This window comes from Bufo bufo, chromosome 10, assembly GCF_905171765.1.
Source record: "Bufo bufo chromosome 10, aBufBuf1.1, whole genome shotgun sequence".
NCBI lineage: Eukaryota > Metazoa > Chordata > Amphibia > Anura > Bufonidae > Bufo > Bufo bufo.
The window spans coordinates 8,158,533-8,185,453 of record NC_053398.1 but is presented as its reverse complement, the minus strand read 5'-3'; the positions used below and the strand labels follow the sequence as shown (position 1 = coordinate 8,185,453).

Below are 26,921 nucleotides of genomic sequence, written 5' to 3'. Positions count from 1 at the left end.
ATCATTCAATAAGGCCCTATGGGCCGCCAGCACCTCCGATGCTTTGCCTTCATACTCCATGATGGATTCCTGCGCCGTTTCTAGCGCAACCACCCTCTGGCCTAAGTGCCTCAGGTCATCTTTTATATCGGATAGGTCTTGCTTGATGGGCGAGAGGGCTGATTCCAGGACCCGTCGGAGAGTCCGTTCTGAAATCGGTGGGTCTCTGGGTCTCCTGTCTGAGATGTCAGATCCGCTGCACGCGTCTGAGAGGTCTCCGGCATCGGAGTCATGGACAGCAGACTCCGCCATATTGGGGCCTTTCTGTGCTACAAGCCGCGGCGTTTTCCGGAGAAACTTCTCCATTTCTGGCTGTTTGGAATGCCTCGGAGTCGTCTCTGTACTTCCTCTGACCTTGTCCTTGCCAGATTTCCCCATAATAAGGCAAAATTATATGCTTAATTAGGGCAAATGAGCCGGAATGCTGGAGGAGCTCAAGCTCGTGCGGCCATTCAGCAGCGTGGCTAGGCTCCGCCCCCCATAGTAGTTATATTCTTGTACATAGGAGCAGTATTATAGTTATATTGTACATAGGTGGTATTATAGTACTTATATTCATGTGCTTAGGAGTCTTGTGCGTAGGAGCAGTATTATAGTAGTAGTAATCTGTTTCATAGGGAGTAGTATAATAGTAAAAAAAATGATAGTTAATATAATAGTCTCATTTTGTGTAGTAACTGTGGATAAGATTTTTTTTTTAGTCCTTTTGTTGGACTGCCTCGGGTACCTGTTATTCACCTTTCATACTTGTATGTCATCTCATTCTTGTATGTATTATCATCTTGCTTTGCAGTTGAGTTCCTTATGTCACCCTCCTCCATCAGACAGATGCCAAGTGGCAGTTGCTATAGCAACCTGTCATCTATCACCTCTTGCGGCCATTATTATGGTGCCAGAGATCAAAATAATAGAAAAATCAACGTTAATAAAGACCCTGTGAAGAAAATTCAGTTATCCAGCACTCATTCCCGTTACAGTGTTACACTGGGATAAAGATACTCGATGGACCGTAACATTACGAAACATAGGTTTAAGAAACAAAAGTCGGGTAAATCCTGGCTTTTCAAATAGATAAAAAAATCTTTTTTAATCCACATTACAGAACATTGTAATAAAATTATGTCTGCCATTTTTGCAAAACTTTGTTACTTTTACATTTTTTGCTTAAACTGCAGTTTTATGCCAGGCCATACGGGGCGCTGTAGTGAAACACTTGCATTCAGACGGGGGGTAGAGCAACACTCTATGGTGGCACCTAATGTTGGAAATGATTATTGCATGCCCCGAGTGACCACACACCTCCTATTCTGCTGTGTTTCAACGCAGAAACCACTGATTTCCTGCTGGTTTTGGTTGATAATTTGTGTGTGATACCTCTGTTAGTTTAAATGCAGCTCCGAGCATTGAACATCATGTTTTATTCCCCATAAAATGTATTGTGCAGTGTGCCTTGTGCAGAACTGTTCCACATCCCACAGCAGCCCGGCATTGTAGTAATCTGTATTCAGCTCCTCTTTCACGTATGCATTTATTCCTGTCAGCAGTCCTAGAGGGCATGTTGCATTATGAACAGACCGAATAATGTATGTTGTTTATATTAACAAAGACAGACCTTTCTGGTGTTCTGCGCTGTGCCCAACTTGTGCTCCTATAAACCAAGTGGGAACTTTTCTTTTGCTCGCAATGACAGCTTAGATTGACTCCAGTAGATGTCCGTTGAGGAGAGGGTCCAGTCTCCTATGATAATCTATTTGCTTCATTGGGAAGATCCTGAGGGGAAGAGAAGGTCGTCATTTTCTGTCATTTCGGTCTTGGTTTTGGATTTACTGCAGAACATGACCTCTATTTTCTATCATTTTGTTGTCATTGGCGGCCTGCACTAATAATTTTCAACACTAGATGCCACTGTAGAGTACTGCATTAAACAGGTTTGAGTGTTTTACCTACAGCACACCAATTGGTCAGGCATGGTATTGCAATAAGTTAAATATATAAACAATATGACTTGAGGATTTTTCATGATGCATCTATAAAATACATAGAGAGGCAGAATCCATTCATGTGTTTTGGTAAATGCTTACCTTTATCGTAGAAGTTCTATTGACCCGTCTCTTATACTGTTTTGTCTGCAATTTTATTTTCTATTGTGAATCAGGAAGATCGGGATGATTATAATAAGTCACTACATATAATTACCACTGGAAGCTGAAGAGCAGAAAGCCATGCGGGATTAAGCTCAGTGGCTACTAGAAGGGATTCCAATCCCTGGGCCTTCCACTATCTTAGTACATTCTAATTGTAACGGGCATGGGTGTGGAACCACTATACCAACTAACCAGTTGAGTTTGGGCTAACTCTAAGGGCATTATCCTGGCAGTACCTGTAGCAGACGCAGCGCTATGAAGTGCCTTTTGCGCTGTGGCATTAGAAGAATTTTGATATCTTTGACTTTTATTCTAACCAGACTGTCTATTACTCTGTAATTCTTCTAGCGCCGTTCTATGGAAACAGTAGGTTTAAAGAGCACACCAAATGCTTGAAATAACTTCTTTATTAACTTCAACTGTTCTTCATACAACACTGACACCTCTGCAGCAGATAGTCCGTGTACATAAAACGTGTTGAAAAGATATTACAAAATGGCGGTATGCATAAGATGGTGGTTCAACTTTTCAATCTTGTCATTCAACATAAAATGGTGGATATATTTCTCTCTTCAGTATCTGTACGCTCACTTTAAGGTTTTTAAGCACTTTATGATTTCTCTGAGAGGAATTTCTGAGTTCTAACTAGTAGTTCTACTTGCTGAATTTGGTCGCAATTTTCAGTATGCAGTTAGCAGTAACTATATGCAGATTGACTGAGTATGATCTGGTATAGTTGTATGCAATTTGGATTGCAATATGGAATTTGAATTTGGATTGTGAACTTTGTAGTTTGCAATTGAATTTGGTGGAACTGTAAGTAAACACACATATAACTGGTTCACTATACAGTTCTAATCACTATATTAACAGTAGGAACATTATATAACTGTTTAAATACCTATTTTGGCCTCTCTGCTTCCATAAAACACAGCTCTTAGATGAGTGAATGTCTGTTCAGCTTCTCTCTCTGGTGAATAATGATTCCAGCAGCTCCTGCTAGGGGAATTTCCCACACAGGCTGTTTGTGAGACTGGCTGTGATTAGCCAAGACTCCTGCTGTATGTGAGACTGGCTGTGATTGGTCAAGACTCCTGCCCAGCAACAACAGTTTAACTCTATGCTTTCTGCTGTTTCTGCTGTGTCATTGAGCTTACCTGACATCCATATAATGAATCTTAAAGGCATATTATCTTTTCTGCTTCTGTGAACACAATATATATAACCGTTATATGACATCCAAACATGAAGTCACTGTAAATAACTCTGCTTTTGTCTTTAACACAGAAACATAGAAACTGTATTAAGGTTATTGGCAGTTCTAGCCTTTAGCACAGATCTGTTCAGTACCATGGACAGCAGGATGCCTGAGAAGGCGTCCTGTTGCCATGGGAACCTTCCCCGTCTGCCACAACTGAGCAGACTGGGAAGGGGAAGGAGGGGGGCTGTCTGGGGGTTCCCTCCCTCTGTGACCCCATCCTGTCTGGGGGCTGCAAAGGCACAGCAGCCCCCCGATGGGAGAGGGAGGGAGCTCCCTGACTGTTAACCTTTTCCATTCAGCGGCCCCCCCCTGCACCACCCGCCGGCATAAAATCATTCAGGGGTGAAAAAATCTTTATTTTGGGCAGAAACTGCAGAGTGCTGCAAACCGCAGGTCTGAATTTACCTGTGGTTTGCTGCGATTGCCGATATGGGGGGGGGGGGGTCACATGACCCCCCCGGCGTTGACTGGATGCCCGCTGAATGATTTCAGCGGGCATCCTGTTCCGATGAACCCCCGCCGCAATCACGTTTTAAACCCATGACGTACCGGTACGTCATGTGTCCTTAAGGACTCGGGAAACATGCCGTACCGGTACGTCATGTGTCCGTAAGGGGTTAAGGTACGACCAAACACCCAGGTTTCCTCATGCAGTTTTGGAAGCCAAAACCAGAAATTTATTTAAAAAAGTTTAGTTGCGTCTGTCCTTAAAGAGGTTCTACAGTTTGTTTAAACTGATCTATTCTCTGGATAAATAATCAGCATCTGATCGGCGGGGTCTGACACCCGGGACCCCTGCTGATTAGCTGTTTGAGAAGGCGGCGGTGCTCCAGGAGCGCCGCGGCCTTGTCACCGATTACCGCCGGCCCATTGACGTCACTACTAGTATCACTGGCCTAAGCGGGGCTAAGCTCTGTTCACTTGAATGGAGCTTAGCCCTGCCCAGGCCATTGATACTAGTCGTGACGTCACTGGGCCTGCGGTAAACAGCGAGAAGGCCGCGGCGCTACCGGAGCGCCGCTGCCTTCTCAATAAGCTGATCGGCGGGGGTCCTGGGTGTCAGACCCCCACCGATCAGATGCTGATGATCTATTCAGAGGATAGATCATCAGTTTAAACAAACTGCAGAACCCCTTTAATACTTTCTCTCCTTTTATGATCCACTCCTGAATTTGGCTTCCAAAACTGCATTGAAGAAACCTGATCATGTGACACTTAATCGTCCCTGCAAGCGAGCAGCAGACTTATTAACTTCTGAATTAATGTAATATTGCGTTTACTTTCATATTCATTGGTATTTTATTATTAATGAGGAAAATAGTCTCATTTCTTCAGGCACCTGTGTCTTGCAGCAGAGAGATCCTCTTCATTTAAATAGCGGCACAAATTTCATGCTTCATCTGGAATCAAAAATTACAAAAACTGCAGCTCCGATATCATGGGGTGCACAAACATTGGGCACAGCTGGGCACCTACTTTCACCAGAGCAGCAGGAACTATATAGTAAACTTATGCTAGCAGCCAGTGTCAGGCAGCTGCTGCCAAAGAAAGTAAGAGCATGGGGTGCGTCCAAAGAGGCTTTTGGGTTATTTGGTATGGAAAAGAAGACTGCTCAGGGCAACCTATTAAGGGCTTATGCACACGACCGTATGTATTTTGCCATCCGCAAAAAAACGGATCCGACAAAATTACAGATGACGTCCATGTGCATTCCGTATTTTACGAAACAGCTGGCCCCTAACATAACAGTCCTCACGTTGTCCGTAATGCAGACAATAATAGAACGTGTCCTATCATTTTACGGAACGGACAAATGGAATTCAAGTGGAGTAACTTTTTTTTTTTTTGGCGGACCCGTTGAACTCAATGGTTCCACATATGGTACGCAAAAAGAAAAAACGGAACGGACACGGAAAGAAAAGCAAAAACTACAATGATATGTGGGGTGGGCAATCAGGATTTGTAGATGAAGCTCCTCCGCTCATCATATTATTTGGGGGCCAAGAGTTATTCACAGTGACATTTGGCTGAGAATATAAAGTATAAGCGCTGGAATACACAGAGCAGAGCAGAGACCCTCAGCGCATGACTACAACTCCCAGCAACAGGTGGAGAGGGATCTGTGATGAAGGAAGGAAGGCAGCCGAATAGAAGTTTTCCTCCGATCCTGGACTGACAAAGTTCTAATGGGCTAATAGTTTTAGCCAGTGCTCTTCAACCTGCACTCTTACAGCTGTTGCAAAACTACAACTCCCAGCATAGCCTGACAGCCTGCTAGTGGCAACATTCTGGGTAGTGATTTCATAATTCTTCTGTTTCCCTGACCTACAGCTCCAAATCCTCTTCTTCCCCACACACCACCATAAATGTTGTGCTAAAAAATAAACCTGTCTTCAGAGAGCTCCCCCTAGTGGTGGTTGCAGTACACTATCTACTGCAGCAGAAACCTCTAAGAATCTGTCATTTAGTATTTTTGCAAAGATTTGCAGTTTGGCCTCCCACAGATGGAGTTGATAGATTACTGCAAAACATTTTAGTGACGAGGACGCATTTCTGTAGAGGAGTGCAAGCGGCAATCCCTATCCATCAGCCACTGCCTATCCACACTATATCCCACACTAGTGATTAATGCCGCAGCATTCGATCCCTGCACCCTCAAAGTGCAGAATTCTTCCTATACATGACGATTACAAACTGCACATATTTTAGAGGAAGAGCAGAAATCCTGTGTGTGGCCTGGTAATACACACATTGTTCATAGTAAATAATACCGCCATACAATGCTCAGGTAATACCTCTGCACCAGTTTCACAGTTACTACACGTCGCATGCACACAGCCATGTTGACTACATATGCACAGTCATGACATACGTGGAAGCACAGATACTTGCATGTTGTGTGCTGCTGTATTTCTCATGTGTGATACTGTCTTCTAAGCTGCAGTATCTAAGCCAATCATGTGTGATACTGTCTCCTGAACTGCTGTACCTAAGCCTTTCATGTGTGATACTGTCTGGTGAGTTGCTGTATTTGAGTCTATTATATATGATGCTGTCTGCTGAACTGCTGTATCTAAGCCTATAATTTGTGATACTGTCTTAATGTCTATGTACAGATTTGGGAGCGTTTTTTTTATTACTACATTCTACCAATTTTGGTCTAAAATCCTGTTTTCCATTGTTTTTATTAGAAATTTGAAGCAAATTTTCTCTATAGCTTTCACTTTCACTGTGTCTATAGAGTAGACTGTTTCTTCCTCCTTCTCAGTGAATCTGTCAGGGAGTCGCTTTGACGGCTCGGTCTGTAGCGCTTATCTCTGAACTCCTGAAAGTTCATAACCACTCCTTGTAGCTCAATTCCTAAAGGGAACCCATCACCTGCCACTAAAACACCAGCATGCACTCGGCTGAGGATTAGGGCCCCAAACTGTCCTCCACAAGAATAGTACAACTATGAAATGTGGTGCATCATACAATGAACATGCACTAAAAGCTACTGGAGAAGAGTCCTGGACTCTTCTCCCGCTAAGTTCAGCTTTCATTTACTATTCTTTCTGGGATGGATGGGTTTGCTATAGGCAAATTTTGGGCGGCTAAAATCCCAGTTGCATAATGGCATGCTGGTGGTCGAGTGGCCCCAAACTAAGGGACAGGTTCCCTTTAACATACTGAGTGTTGATGAGTTGTTGGGAAAGAACATCAACGCGTCGGTGCAGCTCCCTGACAGATAAATGGGGAAGGGGGAAGCAATAATCGGCAGATGCGGTGAAAGTGACCGCTGTAGAGGAAAGACTGCTCAAAATAATAAAAAAATAATACATGAGTAGAATGCAATAATAATAAAAAAAAAACGTCCCGAAAGTTTCCATTGCCTTTAAGGCAGCAGAGAGCCCTGCGGAGTCTTTACGTTATTTAGCGTGATTCTCTGCGCTCACTTATTGTCTATACAAGTTTTTTTTTTTCTCGCGCTTGAGCCTCAAAAAAATGATTTATGCAAATTATTCTTACGTTTTGAAATTACCATGAAGTACGAAACGCCGATTGCTTTAACATTACAGAAGAGCAGCGCTGGCAGGGTTAATGCTGATTGCAGCCCGGCGCTTTGTACCTCGCGGCTGTGAAGTGGCCTCTTCTAAGTGACTAATCAATTCTTGTTTTCTTTTTAATTCTTAAAGGACCCACAACGCGACTGATAAAACTCACATATTCTTTCTTTTTTTTTTCATGTTTTTGATCATAAATTTTCAGTAAATTATTTTTTTTTCTTTGCTCTTATCACAACTCGGATGCTACGTCCCAGTATACGAGCCGGAGGATTCAATAATTGAACTTGCTGAGCGCAGCGTTCTCTCATCTGTAATATTCCTGAGCCGCCTTTTTTTTTTTTTTTTTGCCCAATCCAATTTTTCTCATTAAAACAAACTTTTTTTTTTTTTTTTTGCATAAAGAGGTTGAAGCGACCGCAATGGCGGCAACCGACAACAAGACGTGGAGTCCTGCAGCAAAGCGGGAGCCGTTATCTAAATTGGGTTTTGTATTTGGAGCTGCAGACGGCGGAGATAAGGGGACGTCTCTAAATTTACACAAGGAAAATTGGTTTTCTTTGAAGGAGCAGAAACCTAGAACATAAATGAATTATTAGGATGAAAAGGACTTTGTTCTTAACCCTTTCTAGTGATTGGGGGGGGGGGGGGCAAATACGCCCTTTGAGGACGGGGTTGGGGTGATATTTAAAGGGGGTGTCCATTTTTGGTAACTCTTGCTCATTTGACAGATTCCCTTCCCCCATCTACAACTGAACCATGGGGGTCCCACTGCTTGGAGGATCTAACAGTCCTTTTTGGAGTAGGAGCCGCTAGCCAGGTGCATGAGTGCCTGATGCTCCTACATTAATTAATGCTGAGGGCGTCTGATCTTTACCTGGCTGGCAGCCATGAGGAGGGCTTGGGCGACCCTCTGGGCATCGGCCCACCGGAAATTTCCCTGTAGGGTCTGTGGCCAGTCCACCCACAGCCTTACACTGCAATCACATCCAGAGCTGCATTCACAGTTCTATTTATACAGTGGGACCGCTTATCTCTCTGCTGCCACCTGCTGTACAGAGCAGGCTTACACCCAGATACTACCCCTAAGTCTCTGAGCTGCATTGATTGTGGCACCACACAAATTACAGTGCTGTCTGATTACTAATATCATTCTGCAGAATTCTAAATGCAGCTTTGGTGGTGGCTGGAGATCAGTTCTGGATAGGTGTTGGGACTCTTTGGAGATGATGATTAATGTCCCTAAACCCCCATTGGCTATATTTATTGGGAGGGATCTCAACAATTGGGGTCAATGGGGAAGCCACCCTGTGTAAGCTGTGAACAGTCGTTCATACAGTCTTGTGAAAAAATTAGGACACCCTTTGAAAGCATGTGGTTTTTTGTAACATTTTTAATAAATGGTTATTTCATCTCCGTTTCAACAATACAGAGAGATTAAAGTAATCCGACTAAACAAAGAAAACTGAAGAAAAGTCTTTTCAAGATCTTCTGTAAATGTCATTCTACAAAAATGCCTATTCTAACTGAGGAAAAAGATAGGACACCCTTGCCCCTAATAGCGAGTGTTACCTCCTTTGGCTGAAATAACTGCAGTGAGACGGTTCTTGTAGCCATCTACCAGTCTTCGACATCGGTCTGAGGAAATTTTACCCCACTCCTCAATGCAGAACTTTTTCAGCTGTGAGATGTTTGAGGGGTTTCTTGCACGTACAGCCCTTTTCAAGTCACCCCACAGCATCTCAATGGGATTCAAATCTGGACTTTGACTTGGCCATTCCAGGACTCTCCATTTCTTCTTTTTCAGCCAATCTTTGGTTGATTTACTAGTATGTTTTGGGTCATTGTCATGTTGCATGGTCCAGTTCCGCTTCAGCTTTAATTTTCTAACTGATGGTCTCACATGTTCTTCAAGCACCTTCTGATACACAGTAGAATTCATCGTGGATTCTATGATGGTGAGCTGACCAGGTCCTGCTGCAGCAAAGCAGCCCCAAACCATGACACTTCCACCTCCATGCTTCACAGTTGGTATGAGGTTCTTTTCTTGGAATGCTGTGTTTGGTTTACGCCAAACATGTCCTCTGCTGTTGTGTCCAAATAATTCAATTTTGGACTCATCTGTCCAAAGAACATTATTCCAGAAGTCCTGGTCTTTGTCAACTTTATCGCTGGCAAATGTCAGTCTGGCCTCGATGTTTCTCTTGGAAAGCAAAGGTTTCCTCCTTGCACACCTCCCATGCAAGTTACTTGTACAGTCTCTTTCTGATTGTAGAGGCATGTACTTCTACATCAACAGTAGCCAGAGCCTGCTGTAGTTCTCGAGATGACACTTTAGGGTTTTTGGATACCTCTTTTAGCATCTTGCGGTCTGCTCTTGGGGTGAACTTGCTGGGGCGACCAGTCCTGGGCATGTTGGCAGTTGTTTTGAAAGCCCTCCACTTGTAGACTATCTTCCGGACAGTGGAATGGCTGATTTCAAAATCTTTTGAGATCTTTTTAAATCCCTTCCTTCCCAGACTCATAGGCTGCTACAATCTTTTTTCTGAAGTCCTCTGACAGCTCTTTTGCTCTCACCATGGTGCTCACTCTCACTTCAACAGTCAGGAGCACACCAAACTAAATGTCTGAGGTTTAAATAGGGCAAGCCTCATTCAACATGCAGAGTAACGATCTACTAATTATGTGCACCTGGTGTGATATACCTGTGTGAGATCTGAGCCAATTTAAGAGGGAATACATGTGAGGGTGTCCTATCTTTTTCCTCAGTTAGAATAGGCATTTTTGTAGAATGACATTTACAGAAGATCTTGAAAAGACTTTTCTTCAGTTTTCTTTGTTTAGTTGGATTACTTTAATCTCTGTATTGTTGAAACGGAGATGAAATAACCATTTATTAAAAATGTTACAAAAAACCACATGCTTTCAAAGGGTGTCCTAATTTTTTCACATGACTGTAGGTTTTCATTACAGCGAGTATCTGGACATAAGAAGAAACTAAACTAAAAAAAGGAATGCCCCATTGCCTTCTATAGGAGAGTGCAGGGCGCATGCTCTGTGTCATGGGAGGGAGGAGGCGCTGAGATGTCTCCATCAACTATCATCAGTGGTGTCATCCTGCGTTATCCAACCCCATTCTCTGATGATAATGAGATGACTGCTCACACTGCCTCCACAGTATGCAGGTAAAGCTGAAAAATAACGGGATGTTGCAGTCTATGGCAAGGGCTTAGCAAACAAAATCTGCTTGGCGGCGCACTGTTATACATGCAGACAACAACACTAGGGATTATTTTGGATTACAGTAGTTTTTACCTACTATACATGAAAACTGGAAGCTCTTTGCGCACATTTTTGATCAGATGTGTCTTGAACCCATCTACCAACGTCAAGATGGTTACTGCAGGTGGGTACCTAACACTAACAGAAGTGCTAGTCTAAATTTTCTTGAGTGTGTATGGAGGGTAGCTGCCTCCTTTAGATTAAGCACTCCCCGCCCATTTTTATTGGATCCGGATGCAATGTGGTTTTCACGCAAGCCCCGTGCTGCGATTATTCCTGAATGTAGCAATGAGGCATGAAAAGCTCATGTGCACAGACCCATTGAAATGAATGGGTCCGGGTTCATTCCGGATGCTGTGCTCATTTGCAGCCGGACGGAAAACTCGCTTGTGTGAAACCAGCCTTAGGCCCCTTTCACACGGGCGAGTATTCCGCGCGGATGCGATGCGTGAGTTGAACGCATTGCACCCTCACTGAATACCGACCCATTCATTTCTATGGGGCTGTTCACATGAGCGGTGATTTTCACGCATCACTTGTGCGTTGCGGGAAAATCGCAGCATGCTCTATATTCAGCGTTTTAAACGCAACGCAGGCCCCATAGAAGTGAATGGGGTTGCGTGAAAATCGCAAGCATCCGCAAGCAAGTGCGGATGCAGTGCGATTTTCACGCACGGTTGCTAGGAGACGATCGGGATGGAGACCCGATCATTATTATTTCCCCTTATAACATGGTTATAAGGGAAAATAATAGCATTCTGAATACAGAATGAAAAGTAAAATAGCGCTGGAGGGGTTAAAAAAATAATAATTTAACTCACCTTAGTCCACTTGATAGCGCAGCCCGGCATCTCCTTCTGTATTCTTTCTTCAGGACCTTGGTAAAGGACCTGTGGTGACGTCACTCCGGTCGTCACATGGTCCATCACATGATTCATCACCATGGTAAAAGATCATGTGATGACCGGAGTGACGTCACCACAGGTCCTTTACCCAGGTCCTGAAGAAAGAATACAGAAGGAGATGCCGGGCTGCGCTATCAAGTGGACTAAGGTGAGTTAAATTATTTATTTTTTTAACCCCTCCAGCGCTATTTTACTTTGTATTCTGTATTCAGAATGCTATTATTTTACCTTATAACCAGGTTATAAGGGGAAATAATACAATCTACAGAACACCGATTCCAAGCCCGAACTTCTGTGAAGAAGTTCCGGTTTGGGTACCAAACATGCGTGATTTTTCTCACGCGAGTGCAAAACGCATTACAATGTTTTGCACTCGCGCGGAAAAATCGCGGGTGTTCCCGCAACGCACCCGCACATTTTCCCGCAATGCCCGTGTGAACCCAGCCTTAGTGATCAGTGTGAGAACCGATGATACAGTCCTGTTAGTGGTGTCGGGGTCAGAGTAGGAAAGAGTAGAAGGTCCTGACCACGAGATGCCGTTCCCTCCTCCAGATCCATAGGGATCATTTCACATCATTTCTTCTTAATATTTGAGTTTCCACTTCTGCAGACTGGAGATTGACAGATCTGGTCTTCGGCAGCGTCTGTAATGAAACTTTTATGTAAGCCGGATAAATAAATAAAATGAGAATGAGATGTCTCTACTTGAGTTATGTCCTGCGTGTGGCAGATGGTGCGCTGCTTGGAAATGAGGAGAGGGAGCAAACAGGACCTTGTTTTGAATCTCGTATGGAATGGCAAATTTCTCGGGAGGGAAGGTTGTCCTTTGTTTGGTAAATTAAGATTCTGGAAATGGAGACAAGGTACGTCTGATAGTCAGCCTGCCATGCGCTCATGAAATAATCAGCCGTATCCCCCGCCCGCCATCCCCGTCTCCATCCTACAGGAGAGTTTCTAGATACTGGAAGTCACAGTTCTTGCATCGTTTTATTTTTTTTGTTGTAACAAATGTTTTGTCCTGAAAATGTGAAATTTTTTATTTAAGGAAAAATTGAAAATGCTATTGAATTAAGAAGAAGAATTAGTATAAAATAATAAATATACAAAAATAAAAATATATCTAAAATACATTTTTATAAAGAAAAATAAAAGTTTTACAACTGTGTGAAAATGAAAGGTTGTGCTCCTGTGGGAGCCCCCTCCATTATACAGGAGTGCTTGATACTTATTATCGAATAGAAATACAAAAATATGTACAAAAAGGAATTTTCGAAAAGTGAAAAAATAGTGTAAAAAATTCTAAAATAAAATGATGGGGAAACGGTGAGGAACAGAAAGTCGAATCAGTGTTTGCTATGAGAGCAGCCTAGATTTGTGCCATCATTTACACCAATCACCCTTCTTGTTAAGCCCCAACCACTGTTTAAAAAACAGGGTAAAATGAGGGGTGCACCAAATTTTGCAACCGTTTTTCCACCACAATTTGGACACGCATCACTTAATAAATCTTCTGCCCTCCTCCATTGCGACTGAATTCAACCAAACATTTTAAAAAAAGACCCCCATGAACCAAGGCTTACATCTCGGAAGGGCAACTGGCAGTCTTGGGAAACCTGCCCCAAGTAGGCTACAGAATGTAAGACTAGGGGGGCAAATTAAATGATGTTGTTGCTGTATTAGTGTGCAGGATATACTGTATAGCGGAGCTGAATTTGCCATTTAGCAATAGCCAGAAGTGTTGTCCATGGTTTTCCAAAAGATTGGTGGAGGATTTCTACTGCAGTAAGTCATAACTGTGGGATCCCCTGCGGTGTGAAGTCTTCTAGGGACCAGCTGGTAATTAGTCTCCAAGTTGCGCTATGTCCGGAGTAGTATTAGTGGATTCCTGCCTGATATTCTGCTCAGGTATAGCCAGGGATTAGAGGATATTGATCGAAGTGTCCCTTTAAATTTCGTCATTCCTTCCGCCCCTCGCCTTTCTCGCTTGACCCGCCGCCTCTAGAAACGATTGAATGGTGTCGAGGGTTAATTTAACTTTGTAATCTCCGCAGCGCTCTGCCCTGCGGTACACCGAGGCCTTTTAACTAAGCAGAATGAATCCGAATTCAATATTTCTCTGTTTTATTCAACTTTGATGTTTGTGTTTATGGATCGAGAGATGGAAATTCTCGGAAGCTATCGACTGATCCGTGTGAAAATGATGACATTGCAGGATCCTCACTTATTTTTTTTTCTTTAATGTAGATTATGAGTAACGGTGAATTTTGTTTAGATTGTTAAAGACTAATAAAGTTTTAAACTCTGAATATGCCGTGACGAGCGCCTCTTGTGCCAGAGCAGACATGTCGGCAGCCATTTTTTCAGGAGAGCGAGTAAATATGCTTATATCTGCCTGCTATTGAGAATTCGCCTCATTGATCGAAACACTGTGTTGCCCATGGCAACCAATCACAGCTCAGCTTGCATTTTATTGCTTTTTTAAAGGGAAAGCTGCACTTTGATTGGTTGTTATAGACAACACAGAGTTTATAAATAATCAACCCCTCCCCACCCCCACCCCCACCCCAATTCCACCAGTATCCTTAAACATGTAACAGTGAAATTAGAGGTGCTCCTCCAAGTTAGTGGCGCTGTGGTACCCGCCCCAGACCCAAAGCTAGTGACGGGTGGTGCCCCTCTCCAATCTAGTGACGGCTGCAGGGAGCCTTCTCTTACATGGGGCAGTCATGGTGCCATGGGTCCCAGCTGCCATCATCAAACCACCAGTAAATCCATTAGTTATGGCAGGGGTGGAACCGCATAACACGCCAGTCTTTGGTAAATGACCCCCACTATGCTCTTCTTGAATGTAAGAATATTAAATGGCCCCAAAGTACAAAACTACCAATAAATGAACCTTTATTACAGCTTCTGGGAAGTGAATCTCATCATTTCACCTGCACTTAAGGCTTGGTACATCACACACTGTTCACATTAACAGAAAGTTCCCCAGACGTTTTAATCTACTGTCCTCAGCTGTGCCCGTGGCCTGGGGACGGCAGACATGTCACCCTCACTGTCAGCTTTATCACTTCCCTTTCCTGGGGATGAAGGCAGAGGCTGAATGAAATATGGTGATGGCAGGGAGCTGACATGTCTGCGGTGACACATATCTGTCAGGATCCTGCTCTCAGGAGTCATATTGTATCCAGTTCAAAGACTTCAGGAAGTGTCGGATATGGAAGGAAAAATCTTAGCAAATCACTGGAAAGATGAAAAACCGTCTCTGTAGTAAAATAAATGAAGCAGTAATTCTGATCAGGAAAGGACAATCACTTCTATCTACATTGTTCTGACATTTTACTTTAAGTGCCCTAAATACTATAATACTCTCCATTATATACAATATAACTGCTATAATACTGCTCCTATGTAGAAGAATATAACTACTGTAATACTGCCCCCTATGTACAAGAATACAGCTACTATAATACTGCTCCTATGTACAAGAATATAACTACTATAATACTGCTCCTATGTACAAGAATATAACTACTATAATACTGCTCCTATGTACAAGAATATAACTACTATAATACTGCCTCCTATGTACAAGAATATAACTACTATAATACTGCTCCTATGTACAAGAATATAACTACTATAATACTGCCTCCTATGTACAAGAATATAACTACTATAATACTGCTCCTATGTACAAGAATATAACTACTGTAATACTGCCCCCTATGTACAAGAATATAACTACTATAATACTGCTCCTATGTACTAAACTATAACTACTATAATACTGCTCCTATGTACAAGAATAGAACTACTATAATACTGCTCCTATGTACAAGAATAGAACTACTATAATACTGCTCCTATGTACAAGAATAGAACTACTATAATACTGCTCCTATGTACAAGAATAGAACTACTATAATACTGCTCCTATGTATGGAATATAACTACTATAATACTGCTCCTATGTACAAGAATAGAACTACTATAATACTGCTCCTATGTACAAGAATAGAACTACTATAATACTGCTCCTATGTACAAGAATATAACTACTATAATACTGCTCCTATGTACAAGAATATAACTACTATAATACTGCCTCCTATGTACAAGAATATAACTACTATAATACTGCTCCTATGTACTAAACTATAACTACTATAATACTGCCTCCTATGTACAAGAATATAACTACTATAATACTGCTCTTATGTACAGGAATATAACTACTATAATACTGCTCTTATGTACAGGAATATAACTACTATAATACTGCCCCTATATACAAGAATATAACTACTATAATACTGCTCCTATGTACAAGAATATAACTACTATAATACTGCCTCCTATGTACAGGAATATAACTACTATAATACTGCTCCTATGTGCAAGAATACATCTACTATTATACTGCCTCCTATGTGCAAGAATATAACTACTATAATACTGCTCCTATGTGCAAGAATATAACTACTATAATACTGCCCCTATGTACAAGAATATAACTACTATAATACTGCTCCTATGTACAAGAATATAACTACTATAATACTGCCTCCTATGTACAAGAATATAACTACTATAATACTGCCTCCTATGTACAAGAATATAACTACTATAATACTGCCTCCTATGTACAGGAATATAACTACTATAATACTGCTCCTATGTGCAAGAATATAACTACTATAATACTGCCTCCTATGTGCAAGAATATAACTACTATAATACTGCTCCTATGTGCAAGAATATAACTACTATAATACTGCTCCTATGTACAAGAATATAACTACTATAATACTGCTCCTATGTACAAGAATATAACTACTATAATACTGCCCCTATGTACAAGAATATAACTACTATAATACTGCTCCTATGTACAAGAATATAACTACTATAATACTGCTCCTATGTACAAGAATATAACTACTATAATACTGCCTCCTATGTACAAGAATATAACTACTATAATACTGCCTCCTATGTACAAGAATATAACTACTATAATACTGCCTCCTATGTACAAGAATATAACTACTATAATACTGCCTCCTATGTACAAGAATATAACTACTATAATACTGCCTCCTATGTACAAGAATATAACTACTATAATACTGCCTCCTATGTACAAGAATATAACTACTATAATACTGCCTCCTATGTACAAGAATATAACTACTATAATACTGCCTCCTATGTACAAGAATATAACTACTATAATACTGCCTCCTATGTACAAGAATATAACTACTATAATACTGCCTCCTATGTACAAGAATATAACTACTATAATACTGCCTCCTATGTACAAGAATATAACTACTATAATACTGCCTCCTATGTACAAGAATATAACTACTATAATACTGCCTCCTATGTACAAGAATATAACTACTATAATACTGCCTCCTATGTACAAGAATATAACTACTATAATACTGCCTCCTATGTACAAGAATATAACTACTATAATACTGCCTCCTATGTACAAGAATATAACTACTATAATACTGCCTTCTATGTACAGGAATATAACTACTATAATACTGCCTCCTATGTACTAAACTAGAACTACTATAATACTGCCTTCTGCTGCCCAGAAGCAGTGCAGCTGTATGGGATCGCTATTGTGATTGCTTGTCCTTATACTGTGGAGGTGACCTCTGTGTGTAAATACAGTTCTTCACCTCCACTGTGCAAGCAGCCGACTGTCGGGAAGGAACGCTTCCTTCCTGACAATCGGCTGCTCCCCGGCGCATGTAGATGCACCTTAACTCTTTGAATCTACCTTTTGAGGATGTGTGTGTAGATATATGAATTGCTGGTGATTGTTGTCCGCTGGTTGCAGATATGGGATTGCTGTGATTTCTTCCGTCCTCTTTAATCCTCTGGTAATGCAGGATTTAATTAATGCTGCTTTGCGATTGTGTTAAGCTCCATGTGGCGGTTTTCTTTTCATTAATAGGAATCTAAAGATAGAGCAGAAACCTCATTGTTATTGTTTTAGTCACAAAAATCCAACTAGGTAAAAGCAGATTACAGAAATGCGTGCATGGTGCCGCGATAAGCGCATTCCCAAAGCCACGTTCTACCAGCTGCACGGGTGTCCTCATAAGCAATGGCGTCTGTCCTGTTCACTTGCAATATTTTTGGGAAATCTTTTTCCATAAATCATGTTTTTCAGCTAATTTTTTTCAATATTTTTATTTTTCTTAGAATTTATGAGCGAGCGATTGATCCGCCTGAGAGCAATCTTTCCCCCGGAAGCAGCTTATGGCTTGGACAGCGAAATAGGAAACATGGATTCTTCAAGGTAAGACGGTAGTCCAGGAATTTGCCCTACAATTTTAGTCTAGATAGCTCCTGACCTAGAGGTCAGTCTCTGTAGGTTGCCTCTACAGATGCATCAGGGAGGAAGTGTATTTTGATGTGGCCTCACCGTACCACACATTTCAGTATTCTCTTGTATTTGAGGATCCTATAGTTTCTTCTTGTTTCATGTACAAAATATAACTATAGTAAAGACTGACACAAAAGCAGAGGAGAAATGATGCTGATAAAGAAGATTCCATTAAATCTCATGGACTTTGAGTTTCTAGAATCTTCTAGATTGGTAAATATGATGATCATCTTCATCAGTTCCTGCCAACGATAGGAATGGAGTTTCTTCAGAGTGTCCAGTCTTCTGGGTGGTCTCCAGGGCCCTCAATGACATGCAGTCAGGAAGGATTTTTTTTTCCTAAAATGAGGAAAATTGGCTTCTACCTCACAGGGATTTTTTTTTGTTGCCTTCTTCTGGATCAACTTGCAGGATAACAGGCTGAAATGATTGGACAGATGTCTTTTTTTTTCCTTACATGTTCATGACTTCTGTCTTCATCCATCTTGTTGATGTCACGCTCTCCGCCTTTCTCTCTCCATCAGTTCTTTGAGCTTTGCAGTAATATAATGTGTCGGCAGATAAGACCGATTTGGCCCATCTAGTCTGCCCAATATACTGAGTACTATGGATAGCCCCCGGCCCTATCTTATATGAAGGATGGCCTTATGCCTATCCCATGCATGCTTAAACTCCTTCACTGTATTTGCAGCTACCATTAATATTCTTCTCCAATGGGCTTAGTCTTCTCACGTCCAGAGTAGAGTTAGCCATACACAATAGATGAATATCAACCTATTTCGGCACACTCAGAGCCGACGATTAAATGTTTGGCTGGAGTGGTGGATGTGAGCATGCCCATAGCCACCCGAGTGTGAACAATATAAATCAACAAAGAGAATCGGTACACGTATTTACCTAATAAAGTTAAATTTTATTACGACATAAAATACATACAAACATAAATGTGTGAACAATGCCAGGACTACAAGATAGAGAGCAGAGGCAGGGGGAGAACCAGAGCGTCGTGGAGGAGGTAAGTAGGAATCTTCTCTTTCGGGGGCTATGCTGCAGGAACTTGTTAAACAATCATTTCCCCCAGATACCCTTTTAAGGTGAAGCTTCTGACTGGTCACCTCTTTAAGAGGGTGCCCGGCACCTCTACATTTTGTTGTTGTCTTTAGATTTTAGTGGGAGTTCCCAGCAGATTTGGTGGGATTCATTAAGTATCTAATTTTGCTGCCTATAATTTCCAGAGTTTCTGGTTTTCACCCTTTGATCCTAGAGGTATTTGGTAGCCTTGTCTCCATATTTCCATAGACGTAATCGATCCATTCAGCAAAGGTGTTGTCCAGTTGATGCCCAATCCTCTATCTTTGGGCCATAATTTCTCAGCATTTCCTCCGAGCCATCTTTCTGTTGTCTAAGTCTCCAGCTCTGATTGCTAGGTTAACGATAATGAAGGAGACTTCACTGTCCATCCTTTTCATTGTGCTCGATGCATAATCACTCTCAACCCGCCCCTACTGAAGCAGCGAGGCGAGATCTGAAGAGTCCTTCACTCCAAACATTATTCATTTGAGAAAATTGCCCATGTGACGGTAATATTCCTGGGGAAATTGTCATGAATTTCCACAATCAACATGGTCGACTACTCACTCAATTTCCCCCGTAATGTATTCAGTACATAAACGATTACAATGCTACCAGTTAGAGAAGAACATTAGATCATGCGGAGAAGATATGTAATGGAGTCGTCTTTGATGACTCTGCCGGAATAGCAGAGCTCTCCAGTTATTTTTAAATACATAAGAAAGTCGTTTTAGCAGCCCGTCCGCTTGATGCGTCAGCCCCCCCGCCGCTTCTCGTCTCCGCCCGTCATGTCTGCTAAAGCGAATGAGTTATCGGGACAGAACGAAATTGATGATATATTTTATAGACCCACATCTGTTATTTTATCTCGTCTGCTTCCAAAGTCCACAGATGGCGAACATATGTCAATCGTCACAAAGTATCAAATAAAGCGTCTTGTTTTCCCCTCCCCCACGCGCTTAAATCTTTTATTTTTACGCTGTATGCAGTCGGGTATGGCTACTGAACTCCGCGAATGAATGTCTGGACTCATTAGTAGGTTGAGAGCAGCTGGATACGCACTGACACTGCGCTGCTGAAAAAGAAAAATGGAGTTTAATTGGAGGGAAATGTAGAATTTGTAGAATAAATGGTTCATCCATCTGGTCCATACAATGTATACCGCCTCATCCGTGATTATACGTGTCCAAATGAAGGCTGCATGTGTATAGGGCACTGGGGTGCTGGCGTCTTTGTCGATGCAACGCACCTGGTGTTTGTGTCCGCATTGAGTGTTTGTATGGAGTTTACACAGCAGTACAGAGTATTTAAGCAGAAGAATATGCTATATCTATTATCTATCTATTATCTATCTATCATCTATCTCATATCTATCTCATATCTATTATCTATCTCATATCTATCTCATATCTATCTATCTATCTATCTCATATCTCTCTCTCTCATATCTCTCTCTCTCTCTCTCTCATATCTCTCTCTCTCTCATATCTCTCTCTCTCTCATATCTCTCCCTCTCGCTCTCCATCTAATGTCTGTCTGCCTGTCTGTCTATCCTCTGTGTTCTGTCAGTTTCTCATTCCCCAGACCCATCTGGCTGTGACCCAGTTTGTGAACTCTCTGCCTCCCCAGCGAGGCATTTACTTCCGCAGCAGGACCTCCCTGTGCATTTCTTTTAGTATTCAGCACCAGGCGGGAGGTCTCTGTTTTCCATGGAATAATCAGGAGTCAGACGGAATATGGGCTCAGCCACAGCACTGGCGGAGATCTCTGCAATACGGTCATAAATTTCTTATCCCCTAAAAGACGGACAGTTTATTGGGCCCTGATGGACGACGCTGTTTCTCAACATTACTGTCTGATTTTTTTGTATCTCCTTCTCCTAAGAGGAGGTGGAATCTGTGCTCGGAAAGTCTGGAGGTTTCAGTTTGAGATGAAATATTTTCTGCTGCTTTGTTGTGAGGCAGCGTTTAGCCAAACAGCTGAGCAAACCCCCCGATGTCTCCGCGTAGACGGCGGCGAAACGTGCATTAGGAGACGCGGCATCCAGCAGCTTCCCCACAAATCTGCATCCGGATCTACCCTTTGCTTGAAGCAGATCATCCCCCTACCAGAATGGAATTATGGGGAGGAGGGTGGATTTGAGGCATTTTAATAATAAAATGTAATAATGATACAGTGTATCCGTGAAGCAGAAGGGATCCAGGAAGTAGAGGTTTGATTCCAAGTTCCTTCCTAATAAAACCGAGAGGAGACGGCCACTCTTTCCAAATAAGGCGACTTTCAGACTCTCGTTTGGTGCGGATCCGTCATGGATCTGCACAGACGGATCCCTTCAGATAATACAACCGTCTGCGTTCATTCAGAATGGATCCGTTTTCTATTGTGCCAGATTGTGTCAGTGACTTACATTGTGTCAGGACGGATCCGTTCAGATAATACAACCGTCTGCGTCCGTTCAGAACGGATCCGTTTGTATTATCTTTAACATCGCCAAGACGGATCAGTCTTGAACACCATTAAAAGTCAATGTAGGACGGATCCGTTTTTTTTTGTGCCAGATTGTGTCAGTGAAAACGGATCCGTCCCCATTGACTTACATTGTGTGTCAGAACGGATCAGTTTGGTTCATTTTCGTCAGACGGACACCAAAACGCTGCAGGCGGCCTCCAGAGCGGAATGGAGACTGATCGGAGGCAAACTGATGCATTCTGAGCCGATCCTTTTCCATTCAGAAGGCATTAGGGCAAAACTGATCTGTTTTGGACCGCTGAGCCCTGAACGGATCTCAGAAACGGAAAGCCAAAACGCCAGTGTGATAGTAGCGGCTGCCATTTGTATTTCTAATTTTGCTTACTGACATATGATGTCCATCGCACCAGTAGCTATATGTCCCTACAGCGATCCTGCAGATCACACAGGAGATGATAGATCACCGCTGGGAATGGAGAGGCTGTCAAATGTGATTCCAGTTTGGATTACTACAAGATCTTGTAAAATCTAACCCTTGCCCCCTTATCTGTTGCCCAGACCACGTTCATAGTTCACATTTCCTATGTGCAGCTCAGTCCCGTTTAAGTGAATGGGCCTGGGCTGCAATACTAAGCACAGCCACAATACAATATATGGCGCTGTGCTCGGTAAGCAGTGAGGAGGCAGCAGTGCTCACCCGAGTGCCGCAATCTCTTTAAACTGGGAGTCGGACTCCAGCAATCAGATGTTGATGGGTCAATATTCTACTCCTAGAAAACCCCTTTAACTATTTGTCACTTGGTATAGAAGATAGAAGATGAATTTGAGCAGGGATGGGGCAAATGGACAAGTGGGGGAGGCGTAAGTCTGTAGAATATCTACCTTCTCTCATGGGCATAGCTATAGGATGTGCAGATCGCACCAGGTGCCCCTCGGCCACACATGATACCAGCATTATAAATGGCACATGGTCAGGGGCGTAGCTATAGGGGGTGCAGAGGTAGCAGTCACTACCGGGCCCAGGAGCCTGAGGGGGCCCAGACCCTTGTGCCACACATGATACCAGCATTATAAATGGCACATGGTATAGATCGCATTGAGGCCCTCTGCTTGGGGTCACACATGGAGCACCGTTCCTTCCTGCAGTGAACACAGCTCACGTTATATCCCTGCCATACCAGTCCTCACTGGTTCCAGTCCATTTCCAGACCGTCTGAACGCTTCTTTGCACGTTTGGAAGACTCTTTCTCTGGGGTTGCATGGCCACAATCCTAGTTCTCATCTGAGGCTCTTACTCATTAGGTGTTGGAGGTGAGGCCATAAATCTCTTTGATGGAGCGGCTGTACCGCTCGGCTGACTTATTATTTATATTGCAATAAAACTCCTGCCGTGATGATTACTCACAGGTTAATCCCAACAATTGCGTTAATCAAAAGGTATAAATAGACAGGACGGGAGATGTGCTCGGACAAGCTCCGTCTAAAGGAGAAGAAATAAGACACAAGGGATGTGAAGAGTGAGCGGCCATACTGGTATCGGGGTCAGCGGATCAGCGGATGGGTCGCTCGTGCAATCAGCAAGGAGGCTGTCAAAGGAGGCACAAGAGAAGGCTGTCGTAAAGAGGTCCTCTCCCCGCTCCGGACAGGCCTGTCTTAATAGCTTCATGCATTCTCCATGAAATAACAATTCTGGAGCTTCTATTCTTATGGCTCTATGTTCTGCCATCCCTTTATTATTTCTACTAGAAGCTATGAATGAATTGCTAGCAGTCGGCATTTAAGGGATCCTGTCACCTGGATTTTGCCTATAGAGCTGCGGGCATGCGCTTTTAGATCGCCGCTAGTACGTCCGCAATATTCATTCCCTGTAGCTCTCAGTGCTTTTATTGTGTCAAAAAAAAGATTTTATATATGCGGTATTTTTTGCCCTATAAGACGCACTGGCCCATAAGACGCACCTAGGTTTTAGAGGAGGACAATAGGAAAAAAAAATGTCATTAGACATCAGATCAGCAATCAGCCCCCCAATGTTAATAAGACCCTCAATCCGACCTCAGATCAGCCCCCCAATGTTAATAAGACCCTCAATCAGACCTCAGATCAGACTCCAATGTTAATAAGACCCTCAATCAGACTCCAATGTTAATTTTATTGCCCTTCTGTAATTCTTCAGACAGAAAAATGTCCTTTCTTAAGATTTGCCATGATAACCCCAGTGGTACACCACCAATGGCCTCAGGCAGGGGCAAGAGGGGGGCAGCAGAAGGGCCATGGGCAATGATCGCTTTCATTATGGCAAAGGGGTTAGGTTAAGAAATTGGCATGGGGGGGGGGGGGGTGTTGCTGTTTCAGTTTTTGCCTCAGGCAGCAGAAAGGCTAGGTGCACCCCTGATTAACCCCTTAAGAATTGAGTTCTATTTACAACTTATAGAGAGGGATTGGATACAATTGTAGCAGACTTTCAGCTGTGAGCAGTATTAGCTCTTCATTCTCTGCATATAACCCAATGTCCTCTGCTGCATCAATGTAAACAATGATGTATTCATTCACTGACAGCAAGCTGAGATTTTGGACATGATGAGGAATTCAGACACAGAGTTGCAGAACCTTTGCATTAGACAACTGGACTAACACTGGCATTCATCTTCATCAAATCCCAATGGTAAGGGTGGGCTTCCCCTTTAACATGGTGGTCATGTATCCCACCGGCCTTAATGAATCTGGGACTTGAGAGCAGCTGCATAAATAATCCAGCCTTCCAGCACTTTCTGCAGTTTTATTTCATGCCTCTTTCCTTATCAATATTTGATTTACAAATAAATGGAAGGCGCGCTCGCGTTAATTATCTGCTCATGTCGCAGGGAGCGGATACATTACAGCGAACGGCGCTTCCAGTCATGTGGCATGTACATGTTTTATTTACACATCTGTTTGCCGTGCACTTCTGAAATGACTTTCTCGCTCTCATTATACACTAGCGGGGTGTGCAGAATTCTGCAACCTGCTCGCTTAATGAAATGGTTAACTCTCGGTGCCGCAGGCGTCAGCACCTTCCAGCAAAAAATATTTACAACGTGTAGCAATAAATGGGAAAGACTGCAACTTTATACTTTGCATATACATTCATTGCTATTTACAAGATCTCTGCTGGCTGTCAATGAAGGCACATGTATGCATCTAGAGGCTAATGTCCCTAAACAGCACATCATCGGGCTGGTTTGCAGCCTCTCATTACCAGCAATCAGATCCTGAAAATGGTTACATATTCAACACACAAAATTAATTAACAAGATTGCAGAACTGATGATTCACTGCATAAGATTTATCTACAGAAGACTGGGAAACCGCTAAAAAGAATGGGTGCGGCTCTCTAGAAATCCCCTGTTTGGGCACCACTTTCAGAATAGTTCTCTGGTAGTGGCGGATGTGCAGCTTCAATGTGTGCTGTCAGTGCGATTTCCATTTAAAGGGGTTCTCTTGTAAAGATTCCCCATGCGGGGAGCCCCCTCGGAGCCAGAGTTGAGAAGCATTGTAAGAGGGCGCCTTCTGCCATGCAATACTACATTCCCCCTGTAGTGGCCGCTGCAGAGGAAAGGTCTCGCTTTCGCCCCTGGCTGTTTGCTGGAGGGGGCGCTGGGGCTGTGACCTGCTGCAACCAGTGCCTGCATTTTCTCATCACTTTAAGCTCCCCCCCAATAGTATAAAAGTCAAGTAAATTTCCATTAATCAGGTGCCTGATGGTCTGAAAATTCCAGTAATCTAGAATCGGGTAGAAAGGGTCCAATGCTGGATTATCAGAACAATAGCCTCATGCCAGTCTGGCACATTGTGACGTGTGGGCAAGCAGGTGCCTATAATAAAGGACTGAGGGCTGTACACGCCCGTGCATTTATCTATGCTGCCGATATGCAGGACCCTATATGGGGTGAAGGACCGTACATTCCATGGCGCTGACCTCTTCTGCTCCCCATAGGAGCTCTTTGGGTCTCTGCTTCTGTAATGAAGGATGCATCGCATCACCATTTATCTTATAAATGCAGTGATTTCCAACCTGTGGCCTTCCAGCTGTTGCATAACTACAACTCCCAGCATCTCCTGACAGTCTGGATGGCATGTTGGGAGATTTAGGCTACCTTCACACTTGTGGAGTTGTTTTCCGGTATTGAGATCTGGAAGAGGATCTCAATACCGGAACAAAACGTTTCCATTTAGTCCTCATGCATACTGTAGAGGTTTCAGCCTCTACTTACAAACAAGTTCTCATTTACTGACAGCAAGCAGAGATGTTTAAAAAAATCATTGAAACCAAAAGGTGTATTAGAATCCTTAGTGTATAGTTCTGCCTAGTACTTTATCAGGTATCTACAGCTTGTGCCGCTTCGGGCTTCATATACTGAGCAGGGTTGGGCACAGACGCCCAGTTTGCCAGCTCTGTGCCACGTGCAGACTCCTCTGCTGCCAAAATCCTGCTCTGAAGGCAGTCAAGCGATTGATCTGCATTACATGTGAATTTTGTCACTGACCGCGAATTCTCTGCTTCTTTCCCCCCAGGGAGTGATTCAGGACGTGAAACTCATCTTTATGCCGAGCGGATACATAACTCAGTGCCCAAACCTGAACCGCAGTAAGTGGACGCCAATCTCTTCTCATCCGGCACCCATCTGCTCCCGGTCATGCTGGATTAAAGGAGGGTGCCTGGGTAGGCAGATGTAGCAGAGCTGAGTTTTATAAGCCAAAGGGAAATGGTCATCATTGGAGCGAACTGTGCCAAATTCATTAAAAGGTGCACAATGGTAAAAAAAATCTATCCCTTGTGTGAACAGTTGTCAATATGTGACAAAATGTGTCGTATTCTGTTTTTTTTTCCTTCATAAATACTAAAATGAAGAACTTTCCCACTTTCTGAAATCCTCACCCGTTTTTCAGCCCTTTGCAAATCTAATGACTTCTGAGAAAATGGTGCAAACTGATTAAGGCTACGTTCACATCTGCGTTCTTACCGGATCAGCAAAAACGCACCAGGTTAGTAATGCAACCATCTGCATCTGTTTAGAACGGATCTGATCGTATTATCTTCAGACGGATCCGGCACTAAAACCATTGTAAGTCAATGGGCACTGGATCCTTCATTTTTCATGTCCGGAAAAAAACTGATCTGGCACCATTGTCTTACATTGTGTTTCACGCCGGATCTGTCTTGCTTAGTATCCCATGACGCGTGGAAAAACGCTGCTTGCAGTGGTCTTGTGCGCGCCATGGGAATGAACCGGAGCAGAATGCATTCAGGTG

At 42.9% G+C, this 26,921-nt stretch overlaps 1 protein-coding gene across 2 annotated transcripts in view; it reads left to right on the top strand.

Annotated features, from left to right (window-relative positions):
- Positions 1-26,921, top strand: part of NELL1 (neural EGFL like 1) — a 596,336-nt gene that overhangs the window by 178,377 nt on the left and 391,038 nt on the right. For both annotated transcript variants that reach the window (XM_040409754.1, XM_040409753.1), the window contains exons 5-6: positions 17,909-18,005; positions 26,184-26,256. In XM_040409754.1, coding sequence (XP_040265688.1) covers positions 17,909-18,005; positions 26,184-26,256 — 170 coding nt within the window. The remainder of the gene's footprint in view (positions 1-17,908; positions 18,006-26,183; positions 26,257-26,921) is intronic.